The sequence below is a fragment of the Epinephelus fuscoguttatus genome, linkage group LG5 (genome assembly GCF_011397635.1).
Source record: "Epinephelus fuscoguttatus linkage group LG5, E.fuscoguttatus.final_Chr_v1".
NCBI classification, from domain to species: domain Eukaryota; kingdom Metazoa; phylum Chordata; class Actinopteri; order Perciformes; family Serranidae; genus Epinephelus; species Epinephelus fuscoguttatus.
In genome coordinates this window covers 31,435,634-31,462,642 of record NC_064756.1, presented here as the reverse complement: position 1 = coordinate 31,462,642, position 27,009 = coordinate 31,435,634, and the positions used below count along the sequence as shown (strand labels likewise).

The window sequence follows — 27,009 nt, the reverse complement described above, 5'->3', positions numbered from 1 at the left end:
TGAAAAAAACATGCATGAGCAGCAATATCTTGTTTTTCACATAAGACAAAGACATGAGGATAATTTTCCTCAGAGACACAGAGTGATGAAATCAAGCAAATGTGTTCTTTTGTGAACAAGCTACAGCCCAGCTCATATAAACTTTATAATCTTAGATACAGGCTCCCACTTTGGAGATATTTCGGTGATCAGTAGCTTTACAATTCAGCATGGAATACATAAGGCTTGAAAGGCCTTTAAAAGACTGTTGAATGAACTAATACTGTTGCCAAGGGTCCATGTTTCATGTACTGCAATACTAGAGAGTTTTGTGGCACTGGCCTTTCATTTTTATAGCCTTAGTAGAGCCAGCAAGCACGACTTTTTCTAAGTCTCCTATGTATTATACACCCTGCCTCAACCACCACTGCCACTCCTCAAATAGAAATCCACAACATCATGTTTCACTTAAGGTTCAACTAATGTGTATGGGTACTTCTCTTCGGGGGAAAAAAGCTGATTCACAAATACTTTAGGTAATCTAATATATATGACTATAAATAAAAACATAATACCTAAAGGTTGCTCATTTTGAGAAGTTTTCATGAAGTGGTTTGATCAGCAAAGCAAGATCTGGATAATGCTGGAAAAAGGGCAAATGCATGCCTCTTGAAGAAATCACTGGCTATTTGTCAACTGATATGACAGGCAAAATTTTGGACCAAGCCAAACAAAGACCTGGAAAAAGAGCTGAAACTATGGAGCTTTTGCAGGAATTATTCTGTTTTATGTCTCAATCTGTCGGATCTCTGTAGATAACAGGCATTTTTATAAACCTCGGTTCCATAGCTTATTTATTACACTCTCTTGTAATGTACATCAGTGTTTTGTGCAGTCATTCCAACATCCATATAACGTGAGCTCTATAGAATGTTTTAATATATGTCTTCCGTTTCCAAGACTATCTGTTTCAGATCCTGCCCTCCTACGCACCCTCTCCACAGGCTCCACATTCCACATGGAGAGAAAAAGTCCAGTCCATGGGATTGCATTACCGGTAGGGCGATGCAATTCTGCCCTCTGTCTCTTCACTTTTATTTACTCTGTACTGAAAGATGAAATGAGGGGAGGAAAAATGACAGTTTCATACTTCCTGTGATGCAAGCCATCCGTTTTGCAGAGTATGTGTTTTGAGACTGTAAAAGTAAACATTATAACTTTGATGTAGGGAAGTTTATACGGTGCAGACGCTTCCTCTTGGGGTGATCTTTATTCAATATCCTGGGATGTGCCGTGCGTGTCTACTATGCTGCCAGAGGTTACAAACAACCTCATCTTCTCTCCATCAAAACATCAGCAGCAGTGTCTAATAATCCCCACATCTGGACCTCAGCGAAGGTACTCCACATAACCATTTCTGAACATATTATGTATTTACTGAAAGGCTGCATTCAAATGTCCAGGTTTGCATGTCAGTAAATGCCCTGCTGTCATTTGTCACAGTTTAATATGTTTGATTTTAAAGATGGCGAAGGTTAATATCACATCATGAGGCTGGTGCCTCTACAGAGCTATAAAGATCTCTGCCCGGGGCAATCAGCTCTGAGAGAAGCTGCTCACCTGAAATGAGACAGCAAGGACACCCGGAGGTAAAACACCCCGTTAAACACTTGGATCAATATTAACGTGACTTCCATTTCATGCTTGCCCAATTCCAATCACCTAACAATATACTCTGATACTGGGCCGTGGCTGGCTGTAACAGGGCAGGTTATTACAGGCAGAGGGCAGAGACAGAATGTGCTGGCTAAGCTGTCAATGCTGCTAATAGACAACGAGGCAGAGTTTAAGGCAGAGTTTAACCTACCGTCACACACGTTCATGAACGTACACACTCACACACACAGACACACACACTGCACAAAAGTGATTACACTGATGTGCTGGTTATACCAATATATCAACTTGATTTTTTAAAAAGCTTCCTTTCGACATTTGCACGCTTTAAGAATTTTATGAAGAATGTTGATCTAAATTGTTCATTTGGTATATGATAACTCAGGCGAACTACGTCTTTTATGGAGAGGATCAAATTTTAACCTGTGCGTTTAGGAATATTAGCTTACGCCCAAAAATATTAATATCAGCTTCAAAGTGTTTTCTCTTAAAAATCCACAAACTGAATAAATTAACCTGACTTACTAAATAGCAAACCATCTTTTATTTCATAATTTCTGAGAGAAAAAAAAATGAAGATTGTGAGACTCTGACGAGACTCTGCTGTCAAAAACGACACAGGCCACTCACTCACTGAAATGTTCTTGTGAAAAAAAAAAAAACCTTTCCTGCTCACTTTCATTTTCCCCAAGTGAGCGCATGAGACTGACGTTTACTGTGAACACAACAGTGTAAGTCTGCCCTCTTCAAACTCAAGATGGCGGCTGAGCGTATATTGTCATATTCTGCTGTCAAACCAGAAACAGTGTATTCAATTTGGACAACCTACTGGTTCTCCAATAGTCCCAGATACTAAAGCTTTAATAATTACTCTCAAGGGCCAACTCAAACAACCTCTTTGTTTTTCTACTCTGGTGCCCTAGCAGCCAACAACCCACTAAAAGTTCAACAGAGTCCCTGTCAAGCCTAGGAAACAAAGTCTGGATGTTATGACTAATGGATATCCAACCTCTGAGCCTCTGCACTGGGGTTATCTACTAAAGACAGGTCTTATCTTCAATACCAAGCTAATTAACAGTGAATATTCATTAAAAAGAAAAAAAAGCACAAACTGTCAGCACATTTAAAACAAAAACTACCAACTGTCACTGCCAACGAAACCTACTGAAGCTCTAAAAAAGAACAAAAGATCCTTCTCATTTTAACTCATAACAAAACCTGGCCTCCGCTGTGCAACCACATCAAAGCCTGCTGGAAAAAGCCTGAAAGTGCAACTCACCTCTCAAGGAGAGCAAGAAGGCCATCCGACCGCAGGCGATCCCTTTAACTTGACAAGTTTATACATTATTCCACTCATTAAAACCACCGCAAGCCAGCAGGACTTCAACAAGTCTTCAGTAAACGACACTGAGGAATTATTGTCAAACTACAGAAGCAAAACAGATCGCTCAAAAGCATATTCTACTGATCTGATGGACTAATGTGAATTGTAGTATTGTTTTGAGGACATCAGTCACATAAGTTACTAAAGGAGGAGATACACATATTTCTCAATACGAGCAACTGCACAGTAAAGAGGCCAATGGGCGGTGATGACTAGCAAAGCAGATTTTTTATCTGCCTTCAGTATAATCTTCTCCCTGCTTTTACACAAGCATCAATGTAATTTCATTAAAATTAGCCACTGAAATTATGTGTTTTATATTTATGTATATACAATCTGAACAAATATCACTGTAGTGGCATCTCACAGACAGTTAGCCTTTGGTGCACCACCTTAAAAGTCCAATGAAATGGTATAGAAATTTATAAATTTATAATTATGTTTTCATTAGTTTATAATCACCTGGATCTAAGAACAACTGTGTTCTTGTTACCTTATACTGAGCTGTTTATATCCAAATATGGAGCGCATCCTCTCCCACAAAATCCACCATGTTGTTTCTACAGCAGCCCAAAATGAACAAATCAATCACTGGCTCTAGAAAAGTCCATTCCCATTTTTGTGTCCTCCTGCACACTTGGCACATGGGAAAAGTTTCAGTTCTGCAACCTCACCACTTGATTCCACTAAATCCTACACACTGGACCTTTAAAGAAATGCTTCAGTTTGAGTCTCAAATTCTAACAAAGGCTTGCAAGGTAGCTCTTTGTAGCTTGCTCCTTCCCAGAGGATGCGAAATACAGTCAAAGGTTCTCCACAAAATAGCTTAAGTACGCTACTTCTGTGATGCACAATTGCTTTGCATACCTCAGATGCTCCGCCAGAAGTAGTGTACATTGGGAATTGTATTCATCTTTATTTCGGTCTTTAAGTTACAAAATAATAATAATAATAGCAATATCATTAAAAAAATGAATAAATAGAAAACAACAGCTGAAAAAATTCGGAAATGTCAAAATCTAACTATGCAAATGGTTATTAGTAATTAGTGAGTGGATCAAAGGCAGGGTGGATTATGCTGCAGGAGTAGTTTGAGAGTTTTCTATTGATGTTTTGATATGTTTTACTGATGTGCTGGTATTTACAGGTAAACAACGCTGATTTGTACAATGCAGTATCTTTGCTGATGATACTGAAGTTCTTAAAAACCTTTAATATGTCTATGCAGGTTAAAAGTGCTAATGTTGTAACATTTGTTTCCTTGAGTCCAAAAGCCCATAAAATTAGCTTATGGCTAAAAATAATGAAACCACCACAAAATCTAAAGCAGACGGCACAATTATTCGCATATATGGACCACCTGCAGCCGAGGCAGCAGCTGGCATGTGTTTATCTAGAGAGCTGCCATGATTTTCATACAGCAGCCAGGGCAGAGCTACAGCTGAAAGCAGTAAGATGACATCCTGATCCCAACCAACGGTCGGCTTCAGTAGCTCAACACTCAGCCAGAGGTCAGTGAATATTGGAATCATTATGCATGTGTTGCTGTAAGTCTAATAGATGTTTTAAATGGCTACCCTGAACATAATTCAATGCCTGTTTTCTATTTTCTATAAAGTAAGAAGGTGCTTACTGCATTAATTTCAGAATCAATACATTCACCCTTGTGCCATTAATACATTTGCTCTGCTATTCAATTACAGGCGGGAGAGAAGGGCCAAGAGTGTTTAATAGTACTAAGCTGCTTTCCTTTAAAAGTCGGTGTTGCACGACATAAGGCAAAATTGACACAAGGTGGTGGGCAACACTAAAAGACTGCCAAGGTCAATAAAAAAAGTTTCAGGCAAAGAGAAGAAAAAAAGTTTCAGGCAAAGAGAAGAAACAATAAAAGGGAGAGATCCAATTTGTTCTTGAGTATGTGTTGTGATGGAAATAAAAAAGTGCAATAAAATGTATGTGTCATGTTCAATTCACAGGACTCATAAATACATCACCTATAAAAATGACACTTAATTTCTCCTAGGCAATATTCTAAACTATATGGACAAGCCTTGGCTAACTTTAGTGCCCCTATAATGCTTTTTCTTCAACACTTTAATGGCAACATTGAAATTCTACATTCAATATGAGGTAATTGTGTCCCTGAATGTTCAGCTCCCTAATTCTGATGGGTTTTTAAAAAATACTGTAATAAAAGAAATCAAAAACTCACCATACTCCTGCAGGGACTTGCACGTAACATCTAAGTGGGTGGAGCCAAATGGGTTCCTGACAAATCTCCGCCTCCGCCGCAGGTCATCTTCCCAATAGTCGAGCCGCCAGAAGTCGTGCAGCTGACTATGATAGAGACAAGAAGACAAGCAGGTTAGGTGGAGCACACACCCCTTGGTGATGGTCCGATTAAAGCAGCCACTTCCTTATCAGGGGAATACATCTTGAGGAGGAAAATCAGGCCACAGATAGCAGATTTATTAGGCTGACTAGTGGCATGCTCTGCAGAGGCCCAGTAATGTTAGCTCTGCTAAAGCCTATAGCATCAGAACAGCAGGGAGCAGCAGCAGCCGCAGCACACATAAATCACAGGCACTCCCATTAACAAATACAGCATCAAATTACAAGTATAAATGGCACAGCTTGCCTCCTTTTTTACAATGTTTTTTAACAAGTCTTGTAAATCAAAGGTAGGAACCTCAACGCAGACAGCGTGGGGTTTAATGATCGGGGTCTTGGGGCGGTTGAGGCATGAGCCTATAAAACAAGCCCCCTCCCTGCATATGTGGAGCCATGATTAAAATAATGTGCTGAAATATTCATTGAAATGATTCCCAGAGCCCTGGAGCAACCTGACTGAAAATTGCATTTTTATTCATTATTAATAACAGCGAATTAGGGTCGTAAAAAAAAGAGAAAAAGAAGAAAACAGTTCCAGCATGTGGTAACCATCTTTGTAAATGATTATTCCAACATTAGTGAGGACCTGGGATAATTTTATTGCTTGCAGCTAATGCAAACCATTAAGCACCAGGACTAGCATTAGGTTACTAAGTGCTGCTTGTTCCAACTGTGCACGAGCTGGAGCTATTTCAAAGCCTTTATGCTTCCTTTAGAGGGAAATGTAAAAAAACACAACAACATTGCTTTAATTTACCCTTAACAGGAAAGAGTAACACATAAAAAATATCTATGATTCAAATGATTGATGTGCAGTTGACAGTAAGGTAAAATGTGATTATATCAGTCTGGCATGAGCTTAATTTTCATTTAATTTTCAGCCAAATTGGAAGTGATATGGCATCACTTGGTTTCATTTTGTTTAACTTCAACAGCCACAGTGTGTGTGAATGGGAGAGAACATACCATACCCACACAGTACATGAAATGCATACTGTAGTACAACAAAAGTCTTTATGCGATTACCTAAAATGTTGTCTTTGCCTATTACAAAAAAGTAAAATAATAAAAACAGCCACCCAAAGCTCCAAATAAAACCTTGGATCTGGTATTGTGTGTCCAAATCCAAGTTGAGAATTTCAGTGCGTGCAGGATACAGTATAAGACCTTGGCAGGCAGCCGTCTATTGCATTGTATGGTTTCTGCCCCCTTCCCTGCCACAGTATTGAAGCAGTCTAAACAGATTAAAGTGTTACAGGGGATCACATCACAAAATACAGCCTCCTTGCTCCATGAATATAATATCTACAAATGTCAGAAATCAAGAGGCTCAGGAGACTTAGCTGGGCTCTGACAGCAACAAGAGCTCAGTTTCAGTTAAGTATCAATCAAAATTGAGTATGGGTGTGTGTGCGTGTGCACTCGTACGCACAAAGTATCATGAGCCGCTGTATGCAAAGCAAGACTGAACGCCTTGAGCTTGTCCCCTGTCAATCTCCCTCAAAGCTTAACTGAGGAAAAGAGAGATGTCAGTGGGTTGAAAGGAGAAACCCACGTAAATGATATTGTAAATGCAAGATTACACAGTGTGAAAAATGTAAATCCACTGTTGGCAACTGGGCGATTACTGCTGAAGATTATGTCCCCTAATTCTTAGTGCAAATAGACAGCAGATGCCAGTGGGGGATAAATCCGCCACTTTGAAGATTTCCTTATAACAGTATTAACTGCATGTGATGCATTTTATTTGGTCAGCTTAAGGACGCTCGTTTGAGTATAACCTCAGTTTAAGCCGTACATTTGTCTTTAACAGCAATCAAATGCACAACAAACCAGACCCTTAAGCTAAAATGACTGATTTATGAGTTGGATGCCAACATTTTGATGTGTCTCCCCCTTGATCTGCAGATTGTTTCAGTTTGAATGTGGTATTCTGCTATTTGAATAGGAACTGGGATATTCAAGACTATGTGGTCAGTGCTTGAGCGGATTTGGACTGTGCCAAAGTGCTGTGCTGAAGGAACCTCCTTTCTGAGGGTGGTCCAAAAAGTGCTCAGGAGGACTGCACTCCTAAAGGAGATCTACAGCTGGGAGGTACTGAACTCTAACACAAGGGGTTTCTGAGGTGGTGCCATGCCACTTTACAGCACATTCATGTCTTAAGGGAACAGTGTGTGGGATTTAGAAAAATGTGTTGGGAGAAATGGAATATAATATAATAAGTATGTTTTCTTTAGTGAATAGAAAGTAAGAATTGTTGTGTTTTTGTTACCTAAGGATGAGTCGTTTATATCTACATAGGGAGGGGTCTGTCATCTACAGAGGTTGCCATGTTGTAAAGCCATGTTTCTACAGTAGCCCAGAATGGACAAACCTACCACTGGCTCTAAATAGGTCCATTTGCATTTTCACTTAACCCACTGTAGTTACCAGCCACTTCACAACAAACAGTGTCGGATAAACACGTGAAACTGCTTTATTCATCGTTTTTTATCGGTTTAAATAACTGGGTCCATTTGTTTTGGAGAGTGAGAGACCTCTGCAGATAATTCGGCTCCCAGTAAAGACCTCTTGAACATTGAACACACAAGGAATTCTAACTGGGAGAAGTTTTAGCTGTTCGCAATCTGCAAATGCTCACTGCTAGATGCTACTAAATCTCCTCCAGTCTTACACACTGTTCCTTTAAAAGCATGGTGGGAAATATGGAAAAAGCAAGTTTGAATTTTTATTAAAAACAACGTCATCCACACTCATATGGGATTCAAAACCATATAATAAAATGGGACTTGGCAAGCACATGCACACATTTGAGCCATTTAATATATTGAGAGATCCAACATTTGGGCCTGATCCCTCCGTTTTTCAAGAATACAGACCATACATTTTCAGAATAGGTGATAAAATACAAACTCCATTTAAGAATTATTAATCGAAAGACAATTGTCTGTATTGTCTGTGTAAAAACAACAAATTGTCCACACAATAGCGTTCTTTATTAGGCAGTGTTGGCTCGGGACCACCTTATTTTCCACATCAAATGTGTCTGGCTTCATGACAACCATAAAGAATGGCTGTGAGCCGGCCTCCTAGAAACTGCCAAAATTTATTAGTCCTGTCACCCATCAATCACCCAAATGGATTTCAAACCGCATTTTAAAAGCTAATTTTCTAGCACTGATAACCTACAGGAAACAGGAGCACCATTATTTATGGATGCTTTCAGACTTGCTAAGTGCAGTAGGATAAATGTGTAAGCGGACTCTCTTCTATTCTCTTCTCTTTCAAATAGGTATTTAAAGCACACCTTTCCTCAAGGAGCCAGTGTTGAGGTTTTTGAATTGCCAGATCTAACACCGCAGTCTACAGGGAATGTGTTGTGTTTGTGCAAGGAAAGGGAAAGCTGACAGGCATAATTCAAAATAAGATGGGGAGGAAAATAAAAATAAAAGGATTGATAACAGTTTTATAGGAAAACTATAACATCATTCTAGAAGAGAGAGATACTTTTGACACCTGACAAGGGCTCATATTGGATTAGAGGATGATATATTCTTAGTGCTGCTATTATATTAGGGCAGTAGAGACCCTATTTTGTTCTCTCATAATTTGTCTGATTATTTGGAGAATGGTATTGGTGTTGGAGTGAAAAGGTGAACTTGAGCCAGTGCAAGGAAAAACCTATGCTGTTACCAGTTTAAAGGTGCTTGTTTGTGTGTCATATCAGCAAGGCTCAAGCCACGTGAATGAAAAAACTATACACAGGATTCCTACATCTTAAGGCAAGTTAGATTTAAGATTTTGTAAGGCTTTTTAATGCCACTTGGAAAGAAATTCAAGACCAGTTATACAATAACCGAAACTGAAGAAGAACTAAACATCAACCGACATAAAGTACTTAGGGTTAGGGACATTAATTTTTTTTTCATAACCCCTTATCCTGGTATAGGGTCGGGGGTGTGCTGGATCCTATCGCAGCTGTCATTGGGCAAGAGGCAGGGTACACCCTGGACAGGTTGCCTGTTACATAGAGACAGATGATCACTCATGCTCACATTCACACCTACAGGCAGTTTAGAGTCACCAATTAACATAATGTGCATGTCTTTGGATTGTGGGATTTTTCAGGATTTCCTGGGTGATTTTGTGTTTCTCCATCTGCAGGTGGAATTCCACTGCCTTGATTCCCAGCATACCAAGTTTTAAAAAGAACTTTTTGTATTGCACAGAGCCTTGTACGCATTGCCTCATGCCTGCTTCTGCCATGTTGTGAAATCTTGGTTAAATGGCCAATTTTCAGTGAAGTTGAACGTCTCCATGTCATCCAGGGTGCAGTGACAGCTACCTAGCAGACAGCGGATCCTCTGCTGTGAGTATCTCGGCTGGAAACAACATATGAGTACTGTTGTTTCTGCTATCCTGATGTGTGTGATGTTGATTTGAGAGGCATTTGGTAAACAATTAAAATAAAATAGATGTTGCCAATTATTTTGAGATTTTACAATGCAACGTTAGGGAAAGAAAATTTCCTAAAAATCCTACTTCCCATGCCTTAGCATTTTTAAGACTTTCGAAAAAATGATTTAAGACATTTTAATACCAATTAAGACCGTATTTTTAGATTAACAAATTTAATGCCTTTTAAGACTTTTTAAGGCTCCATGGGAATCCTGTATGCATTACAGATCAGCTACTTGAGAGTGCTACATGCCCCCTAAATTGATGCAATTTCCTTGTAAAATAAAATCCTATATGATCAAGATACAATCATTGAAATAAAAGCAATTACGTGCATCCACTGTCAAAAGCAATAATTAACTTCATGATTTTTAAGAAGCTTAACGCAAATTGGCTCCATAAAACATGTACAGGGCTGGACGACTGCAGACATATGAGGATCTCATGGTTACAGATTTCCTTTTTATTCTGTTTGTGCTCAGAGGAGATTTGTGCGAGGCAGTTGGGAGGAAGGACAGGGACATGCTGATTCAATAAAACATCATTATATTCCCTTTAAAAGCTTCCATTGGTGACATGAGTAGGGGGTAATTATAATAAATACCAGTAATCAGTGACAATTCTATTCAAAGGCGCAGTGACTGGTTTCCATCACATATACACACACACACACACACACACACACACACACACACACACTGGGACACTGAACACACGTCAGTTTCTAGTGCAACTCTGAGGACAAGTGGTCTTTTCTTTCGTTTTCAGTTGTCCTAACAGAGTCTGACTATGAGTTACGAAGTCCATGAGGAATTTGTGTTAAATGCAAAATTAATTAAATTAAATTTAAAAAAAAAAAAGTATTTAATTGGTAACATACCTAATATGTACCTGCCCAAACAGAATTACTGAGGTTATTCTGGCACCATATTCAGTCCAAAAAGGTAACAATCTCTTATTTGACTAAATAACATTACTTAATGGAAATGGTCCTTTGCTCCAATTAAAATGACAACCACATATGTGGATCTGTAATGATAGGGATTCCACACGTCTTGAAAATCATCAGGCAGCCAGGAGACTCTGAAAACCAAAGCAAGGAGATGCTGAAACATTTTCTGTCAACAAGTGAATTCTTTCTGGTAAGCATTTTTCCGGCACATTCCTCAACATACTGCTGCTGGATAAAAAAAAAGGCACAAAAAAAAGACACTGCGCATGAAAAAGTGGTGACTGGAACCCATATGGTGATGAGCATTTCTCAGCCCACTGCTTTCAAAGTAACCTATAAACTAAGAAAAAAAGAAACAGTAATTTCCTCTATAAAAACATCAAGTTTGAAAGTTTGATCATGCGTCTGTTGAATGCCAAGTGTGAAGTGACTGAATGGCCAACATCATGATCAGATTACCACAGAGGGCTGCAAATGGTAAACATGGCTTTCATCTCTTTAATTTCGCCATCTCTTATCATCACTACACTCAACACTGTTTCAGACGTGAGGACACCAAACAAGGATCCAAATGCTTCTAGTTACTGCATATGACTTTTCTTTTGTAGATTGAGAGAGAGAGAATGGGCACACTAAGGAATGGGGATTGGACAAAGACAAAAGGGAAACAACACAGCAGCAACAAGATTAACTCCAGGTCATCTGGTGTAATGAAGACAGACGTACGCGATCAGACGAGGGATGAGGAGCCGTACTGTACTGTAGGTGAACTCCCCCGGATCGCCAGCTTTGCGGATCCCCATCTTTCATCGGAAATGGGGCACAGTCAGGCGATGCCCAGCTCAATTTCAACACCCGATGAAATTGATGATTGTGTGAATGGGCCTCTTTCCAGAGATAATTAGCACAGTGTGCAAGGTTAAGAGTGCCCCACGGGAATAGAGCCTGGTGTAGGTCAAGAACAAATGCAAGTGAAGAGAATATCAGCTTGCAAGAACAAAGGAGCATCATGTTTTAAATAAGATCTAATTAAATGAAGAATAAAAACATTATCACATACAAGCTGTTTTAAAAGGAGCTGCATCTTATTGAATCCTCCACATAAAATGGACTGAAAAATGTAAGATGGTGAGCAGAGGGCTGTTTCAGACCCAAAGAAAAGCTTTGGGGAAGAGGGGAGGATAGAATACTGAAGTGTGCATGCAATCCATACCAAAAATGGGGCATTTAGAGGTACGTTGATTTTAAAGTAGTTTCTCGGATTACCCAACTGTAACACAATATATCACATTGATCATAAAAAAATACAAAAAATCAGAGAAGAAGATACACACCTTGCTACTCTGAATCTCAAAAAGAACAATACTTCTGAATAATATATATTATAGTGTCTGGTTGATTTTTGTTTATATTGTCAGGCTCAACCAGAGACAGTGGCCTTTCTTTTCTGCCCCAGAGGGGCCATCAGATCTCGAACCCTCTGAGGCTGCGAGGCCCTGTAACGGTGCTCCCCCCTCCTTGTGCTACTGGACTTCTATTAGAATTGATAACCCTTTCAGGCGAGACCAAATACTCCACGCACATCGTGAGTAAAAAGGTTCATTCTATCACAAAGTTATTATCCACGGGCAGATTGTTACCATTCATCAAGTGTGAGAGATGAAACTCACTGTTAGTCAAGGGAAACGGCTGTTTCACTGCCTTGCCACAGATCAATATATGCCGCCATTTTCCTTTCTCTCCTCTGCTACAAAAAAGTAATTATACAGAAGAAATGTTGACAATCAATAGACTAGTCAGGTAAGGTTAAGGTCTGCTGTGGAGGCCAGCGGAGGCTCCTTCGTCAGCTGTCACTGATGCTGCTGATGTGAACATGGACGCCCGCATGGGAACAAAGAGAGGTTTGTCTCCTTCATCCCCTTTTACATTTCTGTTACGATGGTTGTATCCAGACAATTAGTACCTGGGGAGTGCTGCCGAATGAATGGTAGAGAATGACATAAGAGGTTGTGACTATTTAGTCGTCAGTAGTATGTAGGTGTGCCTGGGTGTCTGTGTAAGGCTACATCACGTGCACAAGATGTAAATGGTGTGAGCATTAACAGAAATACATTGTATACAGTGTTTAAAAAGGCTTCTGTGATACAGAAACATTAAAGGATGCTTATAAATTTGTATATGACAATAACAATGTACTTAGAAATTGCAAGATTTTTGCTGTGTGTGAAACAAACTGCTCAATTTACTCCTCAGTAGTGTGAGAGAGCTGCAGAATGAGAGGGACTTTATAGTGTTGTCACAGTAACATAGTCCTATGCTGCAAAAGGGGTGGACGTTATTCTTCAATGAATTCATCAGCCTCGCCTTGACATCTACTTTCACTTTAGACGAGCCTGAACTTTATAATCCACTGGCAGGGTTCAGAGGTCAACAGCAGAGGGGACCAGAGGGCAGGAAAAATCACTCCCTCCCTGGAAAAAACTCTGACATCCAATTTTCAACTTGATTTATCAGTGTAAAGCTAAAATTGATAGTGTGTCATTACTGGGCAGGGAGCTGTCTTGGAGAGATGTATCAAAGCCTCCTCATTTTGATTTAGCACGGCGGATCAATACAACCCTATACTGTTTCAATTTGAGGAGTATTGATTTTCCTATGCCGACTCTATACAGGGGGACATTCATCATCAAGCAAGCATATAGTATGATCTAACAGGGCACCATAGGGTCTGATCTGTTTATTCTTCACTCAGATCACATGACTGCAGAGCAGCTGTTTTCAAGCCTTACACACGATATTTCATTGTCATGGGCTGTTGTTGTATGTGCTGCTACATATTTTCTTACGTTCTTTGTCACAAAGAGAGCAGCTCAAAATGGTGTGGCCTTCAGTGATGCAGATACTTGATAATTCAAACAAAAACAGATGCATCTATTGGAAGGCCACGCGGTTATATTAATCTAATTAGCACCACTAAAAACAGATTGGTAAAAGAAAAGCACACAGTATATGTACTAGTTTCTGCCCCCTGCCTGCCTCAGAAAAAAAAATGTTTATAATATATTCTAGACAAATAATAAATATCCTCTGGCATATCTCCAGGCAGAACTTAGGAGTGAAAGGCAAAGAAATTTCTGTGCATGAGGGCGAAAACAAACATTAACAACTAAAGTCTCTCTCCCTCCCTCTCTCTCTCTTTCTCAGACATAACAGACAGCCACCTCAAAATGCTTGAGGGCTTTATATCTTACAAGAGCAGCATAAATGGGAAAGTTAATGTAGCATTGAATAAGACTAAGCTGCTGAACTGCAACACTGCCTTGAGCTTGTGAGCATATTGCATCATTTTTCTTCACCAGCAGGTTACCATTAAATTTGAATTTGTTGGAAGTTTTGCGGTATCATTTACAATGCACCCACGCTCAATAACCTTTTGTTTCAATGCAAATGCTATGCCTCTGAGAGGGGCTCCATAAATATTTGAACAAGAGCCCAGAATTCAATCCAATAGATTTTTTCACGGGTACTTCTGCTAAGGTTCAATCAGTTTTATGAAAATCTGTACTTGAATACTGTAGCCTTCTCAGTCATGGTCAAAATATGTTCGCATTTTGCAATATCTATAATACTAAACACAGTTTTTGTACATGTTCAGTTGCTCTTTAGTAGTTCTGAACTGAACCCAAACAAATTAATGGCCTTTTGGAAACATCAAAAGAAAATGACACAGTGAATAACGCCAATATACAAACATTTGATAGTAAATAGACGTGAGCCACAGTGCATTATCTTTCATGAATCCATGAAAAAAAGAAACCAAATGTAGCAGCTTATGACATCTGCTGTTTTGGAAGGAAAGTCTTTGAACTTTACTGCAAGTCAAAGACATAAAACATAGCCGTAAAAAGTAATTACACCAGCTAGAATATTTTTCATGAGGACGGTAAACATGGTTTAAAATACGAGACAAAATCCATTTCAGTGAACATGCTTGAACATCTGCATTGTATTTTCAAAATTTAATAACAAAACCAAAGCTACTGTTTGAGCAAAGAGGCAAAATTTGTTTTGGCAAATGAGTAGTGGTGGGTTGTGTAAAAGTGGTCGACTTTTTCTCAAGTGCCTGGTCCCGCAGAATGCAGCTCACAGCAGAGTTAAGCATTTGAAACAATGTTTGAGTGAACATTTTATTCTTTTACTGTGTATTTCTACATCTGACCTGCATCCAGGAGTGCTGATTTTCTTACAGACAGAATAAGTCTCAAAACAGCTTCACTTGCAAGCAGCTTCCCTGCTCTGTTTTATAACAATTGCATGTTTGTTGTTACATCTAAAGATAAATGGCTGAAACCTCAGCTCTTAGCTCAGTGGAAAATACAAACAGTATGTCACAACACCTCCGTCTGTCTACTATAACTAGCTCTTGATCCTGCCACTCCACTATGTATCTGTGGGACCATGTGGATGCAGGTGAAAGGTGGGAGGCAGAGCAGGAGAGCCCGCGGTTATTTTAACAGGGCCCATGGGGAAGTCTGCAACTACCACCAGGTGCTGGTCTGTGTTACTGAGAGGGTCAATGAATGCCTGGACAACACTGCAGAAACACCCCAACCCCCTTCTTCCCTTTCTGCTATCCCAGTCTGTCGGAAGACTGGCCAATCAGCTGTCCCCAGGGGATTAAGCCACTCCACACTGTAATTGCGTTTGCTGACCCGATAGCTGACCCTATCGGATCCTGGGAAAATGACATTAACTGGTGGTCCAATCCCATCACTGCAGAGTTCTGTGAACAGGTAACTTTTGTCCTCTGGGTTGGACCTAACATTGAGCAGCCATGGCTCATGTTAAAGACCTAACGCTGCCCACGCTGGTCTGAAGGTGAACAAGTGTGAGGGCTTACCTCTGGGCCAGTGTCCCCCAGGCACCATGCTTGTTGGTGAGGATGTTGACGATTTTCTGCTTTAACTGGTTGGCTGTCACATGGTCCCTGTGTTTAGCAGCGCTGATCAGGTGGTCACACATCTTTTCTTCTTCCTTTCTGTCAGCGGCATACTGGGCACAGTTGGACTAATTTGAGATTAAGAAGAAGAAAAAAAAATATAAAACCATAGTGTGAACCTCATTGTATATTTATGGCTTTCAGTACAGTATCCACTGCCAAAAGTGATGCCTGACATTGTGCTAATAGCATTTGAGAATGTTTTACTTGAATAAAGCCAGAATAATATATACCCTCTAATGGAGCATTTGTCACACTGAAGAATGTTATGGCTTCATTCAACACACTTGAGTGCATAAAGATATTAGTGGACAGCTGAGAGATATATTTCTGCTCCCTTGGAGGAGTGTAGTAAATCATGGCGAGCACATGAAGGCAGTCCATTCCCTAACTGCAGACAGATGAGGCTCCCTGCTAGGTAGCCGTGGATGGTGCTATTAGAGGAGAAGGAAAAATACTCTAATAGATCCACAAAGAATATAGTCTGTCAAGGGTAACAAATCTACACTGCCATTATATCAGAGAGTGTGTTATTGTCCTCTGGTATAGGAATTGTGAAAAATGTAAATATGTATAAGGTCTGCATATATATTTAATGTGCCATAAGGACACACTAACTTCTGTAACAAAAATTAAATTAACATCAGTCAGTGATACCATGATCCAAATAATGTTTGATGTTTAAGTCTGATGAAGAGCCTGACGCTCGAAACGTTACTTCTATTCAAATAAATTCGACTGAGCATTGGAGCCCTGCAGTGTGCGAACTGTTTTAATCTTCTGATGTTTAAGTGTTAAAATGATAAAAAATAATCTATAGAATTAATTGGCCACAATGTGAATAATGGCCATACTGGTTTTAAATATGTTTCCAGAAGTCAGTGCAACTCTATAAGTGTTCCAGGAGGCTAAAAGTAATCTAGAGGAGCACATCTGACCCTTGCTTTGCTGCTAAAACAAGATTGTCTCACTATACCACCCTGGGGGAACTCTTGCTAATATTCAAAATCTAATTTGCTAACAGAAGCTGGAAGTTAATTGAATTTCCTGCTTCAAATTTGAATTCTGTCAGATATTATACTTCAACATATTCTTCATACAGCAGATAACTCAATCTCTGCTTGTCACCTCGCCTTACCACGTGACGCTGTGACAAATATCAAACGTTATTTATCACTTTAAAGCATATGACGCTTCGCCCTGACACCAACTTAATTGTAAAAATGTCTTATCTGCGTCCTGAATCTTCAATCTTGGAGAGTGGGTAATAAAGTAACATCAGACCTAGATGAAAAGTGTAGGCTGTCTGGAGTTGGCAGACAGAACGGATGGGGCCAGGTACACTTCCCCCCTTCTACTGACATTGCATATCTAGCCGTCTCTTCCAGTTTATCTAGCAGGTCAAGGATCCTCAAGAACTGTATATCAAGCAGCTGTTTGAGGATGGCTGCTTTTCCCAGATAAGAAACTCATCACTCCTCACATGTACAAGCTGCTAAAAGAGGTGTGTATGTGTGTGTCTGTGTGTGCAGGTTTGTGTGACTACAAACAAACACACACACACACACACACACACACACATATATATATATATATATATATATATATATACATCCTCCTTGCAATAACCAAACAAACTATTTTAAAACAGCAATATTTCTTTATATTTTTCTATTGACCTCTGTGGAATTTATTTGCTTTATGTGCCTTTGTTGCTTATAGTTAACACTGAAAAATAATACAAGGACCGTGTTTTTATTTTTGCGTGTGACAAAAACTGGAGCTAAATACTCATTACTTCAACACAGTTCACATTCAGACATTGCTTAAATCATGCTAGCTTTTCCTTTCATGTCTGGAATACTGGTTTGATGTGGGTGGGCCAAATACAGACTCAGGAGGTTTTCCCCTGAGTTGGTTGGCAAAAGCTCATATCAAACCCCTAAATTAATATTGCTTGTATTTCCCCTAGCTACCAGTAATTACATTCTTTTATAGGAATTGTAAGGGTGAGGAGTTAATCCTCAGGAGGACACAGAAGGGCACAATTACTGAGCATATACAACTCAATGACATTTTTCAACCTAATAGGATTTGTTTGCAGTCTATTGGAAGACTGACAAAATGTTCTGTTTTAATAGAAGATGGTAACATCTCAATTTTGAGAAGTAGTGATATGTATTAGTGCTATTCACTTTTGATCACACTCCTTTGTGCAACATTTTCTCAGTAGTTTGACCCTGTGCACCATTCAGTGAGAACACCAGCTAAATTAAGAATTCCAATGTCATTTCTGTGAAAGTTCAACCAATATAGAGTCAGAAACGAGAGAATTAAGTCTCAAACCTGAGATGTCATCAAGTATAAACTCTGGAGCTGCTCCACAGACAATGAATGGCAGCCTGATTTTGTGAACCCACAGAATGCTTGTTTTCTTTTTTATAAATGAGTGTCATGAGCGTACTCAGTTCTGAAACCGAAAATGTTCCCATATACTCAGAACGCTCCCCTGGGTGCTCTTTGCGTCATCTATAACATCTTTCCCAGTTTATTGACTATGGAGCAGCTCCAGACTTTATACCTTATGACATCACAGATTTGAGTTTTAGCATTCTAGTTTTTGGATTTTGGAGAGAGTTGTTCATGTTTACTAATATTCTGGCCTGTCTTAGACCATAGGAATAACACATGAATTTCAAAAATGGAAGTAGTTCCCCTTTAAGTTCAGATTCAAGAAAGGATGTAACAGTTTATACCTCAAACTCTGCGTGTTTGTGGACATCCTCTGCTCGCTGTCTGTTCAGGATAAACTCGGCCTCGTTTGCAACTCGAACTATGTGGTCCTTCATGGCGTGGCAGAGTAACCTTTAATATAAGAGAGAAAGTTAATGCAGCATGCACATATTATCATAAATTAGGACATATCCAGTTTTTATCTGCTAAAATCTGTTGTAATGACACCCCTAAGGAGGGAGCAGGGTTAAGGCAAATATAGCTTGTCCGGATGGTGCAACATTCTGCTTGTTGAAAGAGCAGACTAGTAAACAGCATCATTTGTCTGTGTTATGTTGCAAGGCTGCAGGTCAGTGACAGATCCCTCTGTAGCATTAAGGAGGGAATGGAGTGTCATTAGAGCACTGAAGCCTGTCTGGCATACTCCTGATTGACTGAGCATCCCTTCCCACTGACCAGAGCATCAACTGAGTGCCTGTATTGCTGAAGTCTGGCTGTGAACAACTTCTCACATGGCTGACTCTGGAGACTGTGGTCTCCACCCACATTCACATTTAAATTCCAGTATCTTTAATAATTGAGAACACCCTGGCTACTGTGTGTAGATTACATGCCATTTTACACACCATTAGGCTAGCTTTGTTTTAATTAAAGCAGCCCCTGTTCCTCTCCAGTGCTTGATACAGATTGTAATTTCCCTCCTGTCCCAAAGAGAGGCAGTAATCCCGAGGCTGCATTCATCAGCTGCTATTGCCTCTTTAACTGTTGACAAGCACTCATTAATAGACAGACGTTCACTGTTCAAAGACAGTGGCTGATACGCCAAGCTTTGTTTTGAAACCAAGAATAGATGAGAGAGAACGTTGACAAGTGATATATGGAGACGGAAATGAAAATATGGACACTCTCTACCACACTTTTTTGTTGCTATTTCATAGATAGGTAACACTAATCAATACAAGCATTCACACTTGGCCTAAATGTGACTGATATGTACTTCTTCAGAGACTGTCATCTAAACGCATTGACCATCCCAGCTGAAAACTCCTTAAAAGTTTGAAGTCTGGTTACTGTACATGTGCTGTAAATGAAAAAAAAAAAAAAAAAACTCTTCAATCACATCTATCTGATCAGTAAAACTGGTCTTTGGAAAGGTTACATTTCTTTTTCTATTATCAGATTGTCTTTTAAACCTTTTAATGTCTCAAAGCCTAGTGCATTTTGTCTTTATCGTAACTGTATCATCATAGAAGGCTAGGCCAGTTCTCCCACATGGAGGTTGGCCTACAACTACAGTCACGCTAGAGGGGGGCAGTGCTAATAATAAAGCAAAGTGACCACTTTACTTTCAGTAATTTCAGAGTATTTTCAGTGTTTTTGATACCAGCTGTGTTTTCAAGCAGCTGCATCATCAAACAGAGGAATTACCTGCTGTATGTGTTGTTGCACATGCAGCAGAAACAGTGTCTTTGTCAGCCACGCCTTGTAAGGCAAACAGATTTACCAGACTCTACTAGCTACCTCTAGATCTGTCTAGTTAAGCAGAACAGGTGTGCAGAGACTCGAGTAACACTGGGAAAGTATGTATCTGTCAGCAGCACCCTGGACAGCGCCGTGTGGCCCTACTGACTGAAGTTCTTTGTTCCAGGGCCAGCAGGGGACTCAGAGAAGCCTGGCTGGGCTGCAGCAAGAGCCCGGGCATATAGAAGGCAAGGCCAGATGGGTCAGCAGATGGGCAAGGAGGCTGAGCCACCCCTGATCTGCTCTACGGAAAACCCTGAGTCTGGCCACACCCAGAAACGAGAGGAAGAGGGAGAGGGACAGAAAGAGAAACGCAGTTGCTTCATCCAGTCACCACAAACTTATTTAACGTTACCCCCTACAGAACAGCCAAAAAGAAGTTTAGAGCTAATCTATACCTTGCTACTTAATCCAACAACTTTTTTTTTTTTTTTTTTTACAGCTGCCTGGGAAAATAAATATTGCTTAAAAAGCACCTACTGATATGAGAGGAATGAAAAAATGACTGCTTGGCTGAGTGATTTATTTTTATGCATTACAGTGGATGTATTACATTACCTTCCTTCGTTGATTAGCTCAATAAAGGCCAGGCCAGCATTCTTCTGAATGGAGTTCTGCCATTCCTGAAAAGAAACAATTTGTGATCGGTAACTTACAGAAGCTTTGCGTTTTTTGTTTTTGGGCTGTAAATTGTTTGTTAAAGTTCTGGAACACACACACACACATTAAAATACACCCTTATGATGGATATTAAAAAAATAATGTCAGTGTGGTTAGTTTTCCCAAAAAGGCAGTAAAGCTAAAAGCTAACATAGTAAAGAAAAAAAACAACACTTTTTCAAACACCTTAAAATGGCAGAGTACAAGTATCAAAATACTCTGTGTCCAGCATGCAACGAGATCTTTCAGAAATGCATAACAAGAATCACATTTCATCATCTAAATTGCATACTTCAACTGTAATCTAGATTACATTTCATAGCTTGTAATTCAAGTGGGTAAAGAAAACACTTAGTTCATAAATCCTTTGAGAAAAAAACGCTATAAAAAGCTGAAACCCTGCACAACCAGTGTGACCATCCTTCCTTCCTCTGAGAAAAGATCTGTAAACACAGGAGAGATGTAATTGTGGGATGAAACTGTATCCTCTCACTTAAATACAGCCATTTCCTCTGTCCCTTACAGTGACAGATTACCGAGCAGGCTCACCGAGCCCTGCAGTGTGCGCCTGGAAGGGATCCGAGCCCTGGGCCACAGTGCCAGCATTTGCTGTCTCACAACATGCTCTGGAAATGATTAAAAAGCAGTTTGAGAGCGCGCCTTTCACTGTGGGAAATTCAGCTCTCCTGTGCCCTCACTGAGGTGCAAATGGAAGAGAAAACAGAGAAGGCCACAGTTCAAAAGAGGAGGGAAACAGAGGAAAATGCAGAAAAAAGGTTTTCATGCCTGAGGGGTACTAATGTATAGGCAACTAATAGCTATCCACATATAAAAGGAGTCTTTGAACATGACTACCCATTTAAAATATGCAAATATTAAAATTATTGTCATTACCCACAGAAAGAATATATGGGGATATATCCTCTGCAGTTGTAGATGCAAAACAGTGATATTCACTGCTTGCTCTATGTCAATGTCTGGACAAAGTAAGCAGCATTTGTTGTGTACAGTACCAGAGTAACTGACATTGACATTATTATGTATGGGCAAGTGTTTTTGTACACAGTTGTCTTGCCTGACACATACCGGTTCACGCAAGAGTACACAGTCTGACCCTACAATGCGTTAAGTCAGGGAGATGGTGCTGACAAACTGCTGAGCATCTGGTCTCCAAATGTTCCCTGTGACCCCCTTCCTCTGCTACAGTATCTGCCTGGAATAAGCTGTTCTTGATTTGGACAGGGATCATGTGCAGCCAGCCTTCTGAGGTTCCACTTGCACCATGCTCACGTGACAAAAATAAATACAGAAATCAAGGCAGATGTGACACTTGGGCGTTGCCAGGGAAATGGCAGCAGGTCAGTGGAGGTATAGCGTGAACTAGTCAAATTTGGTATCTTGTCTGAGTTATGCTTGTTGACAGCTGAGATAGCACTTCAGATGCTCTCTCTTTTTTCTTCTCTCTTTTTTTTTTTTACTGGAGAACAGAGCTCCCAGAGGAGGCTGCCTTTGATTGCAGAGATTCCTCTGCTGCCCATTTGAAGGGAATTAGGCACGACGTGCACCTCCTTAAAAAGAGATGTGATCCTTGATATAAATGCAGACCATGACCAGAGTGCAGCACCTCTGGTCATTGGAAGTGTGTTTAGTAGCTTGAAAAGCTGGGATTTAAAACTGCATGCAGTTTTAAGCATTTGGGGAGCAGAAGAGCTCCACAATACACTGAAAAACTGACATATTGTCACGACATATTTTTGTTACGGCTAACTTGGAAGGTAACAGTTGCCTTCTTACACATCCAGCAAGCATGATCAACATTTGTATTCTCTTAGTCATGTTTCAGGTGACCTAACAAATGAAACTCCAACAGTCATGGACTTCCCATTATTTTTACCGTCTATGTGTAAAACCAAACAATTTTAATGAGCTACTAGGAAGCTCTTTAATGCTGAAGAGCTTGCGAATTCTTTGGCACAATATGCAACAAATATTGCACAGTCAGCGATGATGCTGTGGGTTCACTTGGATCATTGGCACCATTCTTCCATCTATCTTTAAAAAGCCCACCACCTTTTGGTGGACCTGAAATCCCACAACTCCCACAGAACAGTCTTCTGCCCTTGAGAAGATCTTCTCTCCTCCCACTTTCATCTTCCTGAAATTCAGCAGGGCACTAAGTATTTGTGGTGTTTCAATCCGACCTGTCAGTGTGCGGACAAGCTTTTGCTTTTATCTGCTCTGCTTTGCTCTGTTATACTCTCCACATCTGGAGGCCTTCCATCACTAAATCTCTGTGGCTCCACTCTAGATCCCCCCCCTGTATGTTTAAGCTGTTACAAGAAACAGAGCTGCTTGACCTTTTCATTCAGCTGCCCAGGCTGAGGAGAGACACACAGTGTCTGCAGCCGTGGCCAGCCACACGATGATTGCTGTGATTAGTATGCATAAATAAGAAAAGGCAGATCATTAGCACTAATTCATTCATAAAACTGACAGGTCACAAAACAGAGAGGGACTAAAGGTCAGCTAAGTGCCCTCCTTCCTGTCTTAAAACATTAATGTTGAAATATGTGAGGGATGCGTTGAAGTTGGCATTTCATAGTGATGTCAGCCAAACCTCATCCTGCATCTGAGAAGACTTGCTGTGTTCTTTGAAAGCACTTGAGATAAGCTGTAATACCATAGACATTAATTAGGAGTATATTGCAATGTAATGATCAGCTACATAACTGGATTCATTACTGATTGTGCTGCATTAGGATACAAAGCAATGGCTCATCTCTTTTTGAAAGGTTGTAGAAGGACACCAAACTCTATGGACCAGTCTCAAGGCCTCACTGTCTGATCGATATCTCAGCCTGAGTTTCATCCCCAGAGCCTGTAATGGCAGGAACCTCTGGAGCCGCAGTAATGCTATCTGTATAAAGGGGGGGTGGACTCAGACTCTTAACAGCATGCTGACGCTCTCATCTGCAATAAATCCAAGAGCTGGAAAAAGCAACTTCCCACAGATACTCTACAGACAGAAAAGCAGCGCAAAAAGGAGCCCGTCAAAAACCATCAAAAGAGCAACAATAACTCAATGCTGGCTGCCCCATTTATGTCCGTTTTTTGGAGGAAAGCCCCTGAATAATGGCCTCCATATAACAGAGGCTGAGCTCCCTGCTGAAGAGGGCTTTGGACTGCGGATACCACGGAGCACACATAGTGGCTATCCACCTCCTCAAGGCTCTGGCCCTGCAGTCTGTATCCACAAAGAGGCACCAAGTAATGGCTTCCTTATGGGCTCCCGACACAAGACTGATGGGCTGACAGAAGGTATGTTAAATATCTCCTGTTCTAACTGCTACATCGGGGCTCTGACCTTCTCTAAAACAAGGGCTTAACAAGAGATTCAGAGGGTCAGCTTGGAGGTGATCAGTCACTAGCAGCGTTGTATGAGGTGGGGCTCATTCTGTAAAGGAGGGCTCTGGATTAAAGCTCTGGGGTGTAGTGAGAAAGTCACTGGACTCTCAGAGAGCTGTTTGTGTCTGTATGTCATCATCGGTTTGGACAATCTGCTTATGGAACATTTTACCAGAAAAAAAAAAAAAAATACTGATAAGCAAAGCTTCCGCAGAGATTAAATAACTCTGTCTGACAAAAGACAGTGCCCTTAGCATTTAACCCAGCATCAGCCATACATTTTTTAAATGTACAAAATATCTGCAGGTTTAACAGGATATAAACTGAACCTATTTTTGTGTGTTAATATATGTTTTAATGAGTTGTAGAGCTGAGTGAAATTCATTTTTGCACTGACTATGTCCAATCTGAAACCAGCAGATAGCCGCATACTGTTGACAAAAAAATATGTTGTCAAGACAGGCTTAAGGCATATTACACAAGGTAAACAAGAGAGGATGGGACCTGGAGAGAAAAACAAAGAGAGGCTGAGGAAGATTAAGATGAGGGGGAGAAAGAAAAAAGCTCACCTGAGAACAAAGCAGCATGACGAGCTCCACAACTGAGGTGCTTGACTTCATACAAACTAGACCTGTAGAGATAAAACAGATGAACAGAATTAAGATATTAACCATGAAGGTTATTACATACGTATTCAACATAGAGTATCTGTTTGTATAATCAGTGGTTATTTCATCAATTACGTGGCAGTTAGAGATAACAATGTAAAAAATAAATATTCTGATTGAAATTTCTGACAATACAGAACAAGGCCCGAGCTATATAGTTTTTAGCATAAGGTAAATTTCAGGCAGTGACAAGCAATTTGTAAGCCCCTCAAAATGTGCTTCTAATTTGCCCAGCATAAAACTGTAAAAAAAAAAGCATGTGTACAGAACAGATGCACACATGTACATGCAAGCATCCCCTCCACACACACACACACACACACACACATCACACATGCACACACGCTCGCAGAGGTGAACACAGACATTCACAGCTTCTTCCCTCATCTTCATTCTGTAGACGGTGAGCTGCAGAAGCAGACAACTCTCTAATGAAACAAGGGTAGGTGTGAAAAACTCATTTGCAGAAACAATGGCTGCAACTGGTCTCGTATTCTGCACCTCCAGCTTCTTCTGTTGCGCTCGGTGAGAACCATTAACAGTGCAGTCATTAGTAAAGGAAAGAATGCAGCTCTCTAGGACTCATTATAGGCTGGCAGGAGTAGTGCCACACAGCTGCCATTGTTTGATGGTTGACAGGCTGTCAATCAGTGGAGAGAACAAAATATCCTTAATCTAAGATTACAGTTAACACTGCACAAGTTGTGCAATGTACAGTACAACAGCTACAACAAGAAATGATGTATGCATTATTGGTTGATATCACAATGACTATATTTTCGGGGAGTGCCATGACAGTATGCAGAAGACATCTGAATATCTTTCAGAGGGGCAAACAGATACACTGTATAACTTAATGACATATGCAACAGCATTTGAACCGAACTTTAACTCCACTACGAATAAAGTGTTTAAATAAACTATAAATCTAAAATGTCTCCATTCAGTTCAGTTTTCTCCAAACAAAACTGTAGCCCCACCACCAAATTTCAAAACACAAGACCAGACCCTGCAATGACTATTAAATTGGTTTACAGGTCTTTCACTACAGATCCTGGACTACTATACTGGACAACAACAAAATGTATGAGCTAATATCACGACTTGGTACCAACATTCACTGGCCGTAATTTTGCTTGTGTAAATGCTGTACAATGTAACATAAGATGCAAACTATTCAGAAGACTGGATGGATTGACCTTTTGATTCTACATCCGTCTCTATTCATGCGTGCGGTGTCCAAGGGAGTGTATTGTAAATACTCTGAGAGGATGTGACCCTTCTCTTGTACACAGAGTGCCACTGCTGACCTCTTGTTATAGCAGTGACATGCTGAGCCATAAGTCAGTCCAGTCTGACACAGGAGTCAGGTGGCCAACTGACCCTGGCCTTGTGCTGGTAGACAAACTAAATGCATTCTATTTAAACACGGCCTGCCAGTCCTTTCCTGTAAACAGGGCAGGGTTAAGGCACGGGTGAATGTGGCATTGTGGGGCAATGTGCCGGCAGGCTGGGCCACTCAGGGGACAGCGAGAAGCAGGCGGCAGGCATCACAACAGCAGCAGTGTTCACACACAGGACTTACCCACCAACTCCAAGTGTAAAGCTCAGGGTGCACTCAACATAATTGCCGCAGTGACCAAATGTCTGCAGGGGGGTTGAAGGAATAGGGTGAGGCAAAGGGGCACACGGGGCAAAGGGGGGCGTGACCCCGGGCAATCTAAGGAGTGATGGATGACTGGTAATTACTGGTAAATGGAGCGCCTTTGCACTACAGCACAGTATTTCAACTGTGAGCCTGGGAAGGGCCAGGAAAAAAAGGAGAAAGAGAGGGAGGAACAGCTCAACCATCTGGACAAACACACTGCAACTGGGAAAGACCTAAGAGGCTCGATAAAGTTAAAGATTTAAAATAAAAACGTGTGTTTGTTTTGTCCAATAAACCTGCTCTCGTTCATGTCAGGAAAAGGTTGCACTTTTTAGATACCCAGACAGGGTTAAACACGTCTGGTGGAGAGCACTGAGGCCCGAGCTGTCTATCTACGACCTTGTTTGTGGGGTTACACTCTCAGCTCAGCTCTGGTTTGTCAGCTTGGTCAGTCTGCTGACAGACTTTGAGTGAAAGGGTAACAGACATATTCACACTTGTCAAGGCTATGTTACCTGATTTTTTCATTCCTTT

The 27,009-nt window shown here is 40.5% G+C and overlaps 2 protein-coding genes across 5 annotated transcripts in view; one reads left to right on the top strand and one right to left on the bottom strand.

The window, feature by feature from the left end:
- The window catches only part of LOC125888343 (serine/threonine-protein kinase DCLK1-like), a 120,567-nt gene extending 103,612 nt beyond the window's left edge, over window positions 1-16,955 (top strand). Inside the window, exon 17 of the transcript XR_007449327.1 lies at window positions 16,946-16,955. The gene's annotated coding sequence lies outside the window, so the exon portion shown is untranslated. The remainder of the gene's footprint in view (window positions 1-16,945) is intronic.
- The window catches only part of nbeab (neurobeachin b), a 235,287-nt gene that overhangs the window by 81,559 nt on the left and 126,719 nt on the right, over window positions 1-27,009 (bottom strand). For all 4 annotated transcript variants that reach the window (XM_049575634.1, XM_049575636.1, XM_049575637.1 and 1 more), the window contains exons 33-37: window positions 24,729-24,790; window positions 20,653-20,717; window positions 18,597-18,705; window positions 15,742-15,908; window positions 5,253-5,377 (exon numbers count right to left, since the gene is read on the bottom strand). In XM_049575634.1, the coding sequence (XP_049431591.1) occupies window positions 5,253-5,377; window positions 15,742-15,908; window positions 18,597-18,705; window positions 20,653-20,717; window positions 24,729-24,790 (528 nt within the window). The remainder of the gene's footprint in view (window positions 1-5,252; window positions 5,378-15,741; window positions 15,909-18,596; window positions 18,706-20,652; window positions 20,718-24,728; window positions 24,791-27,009) is intronic.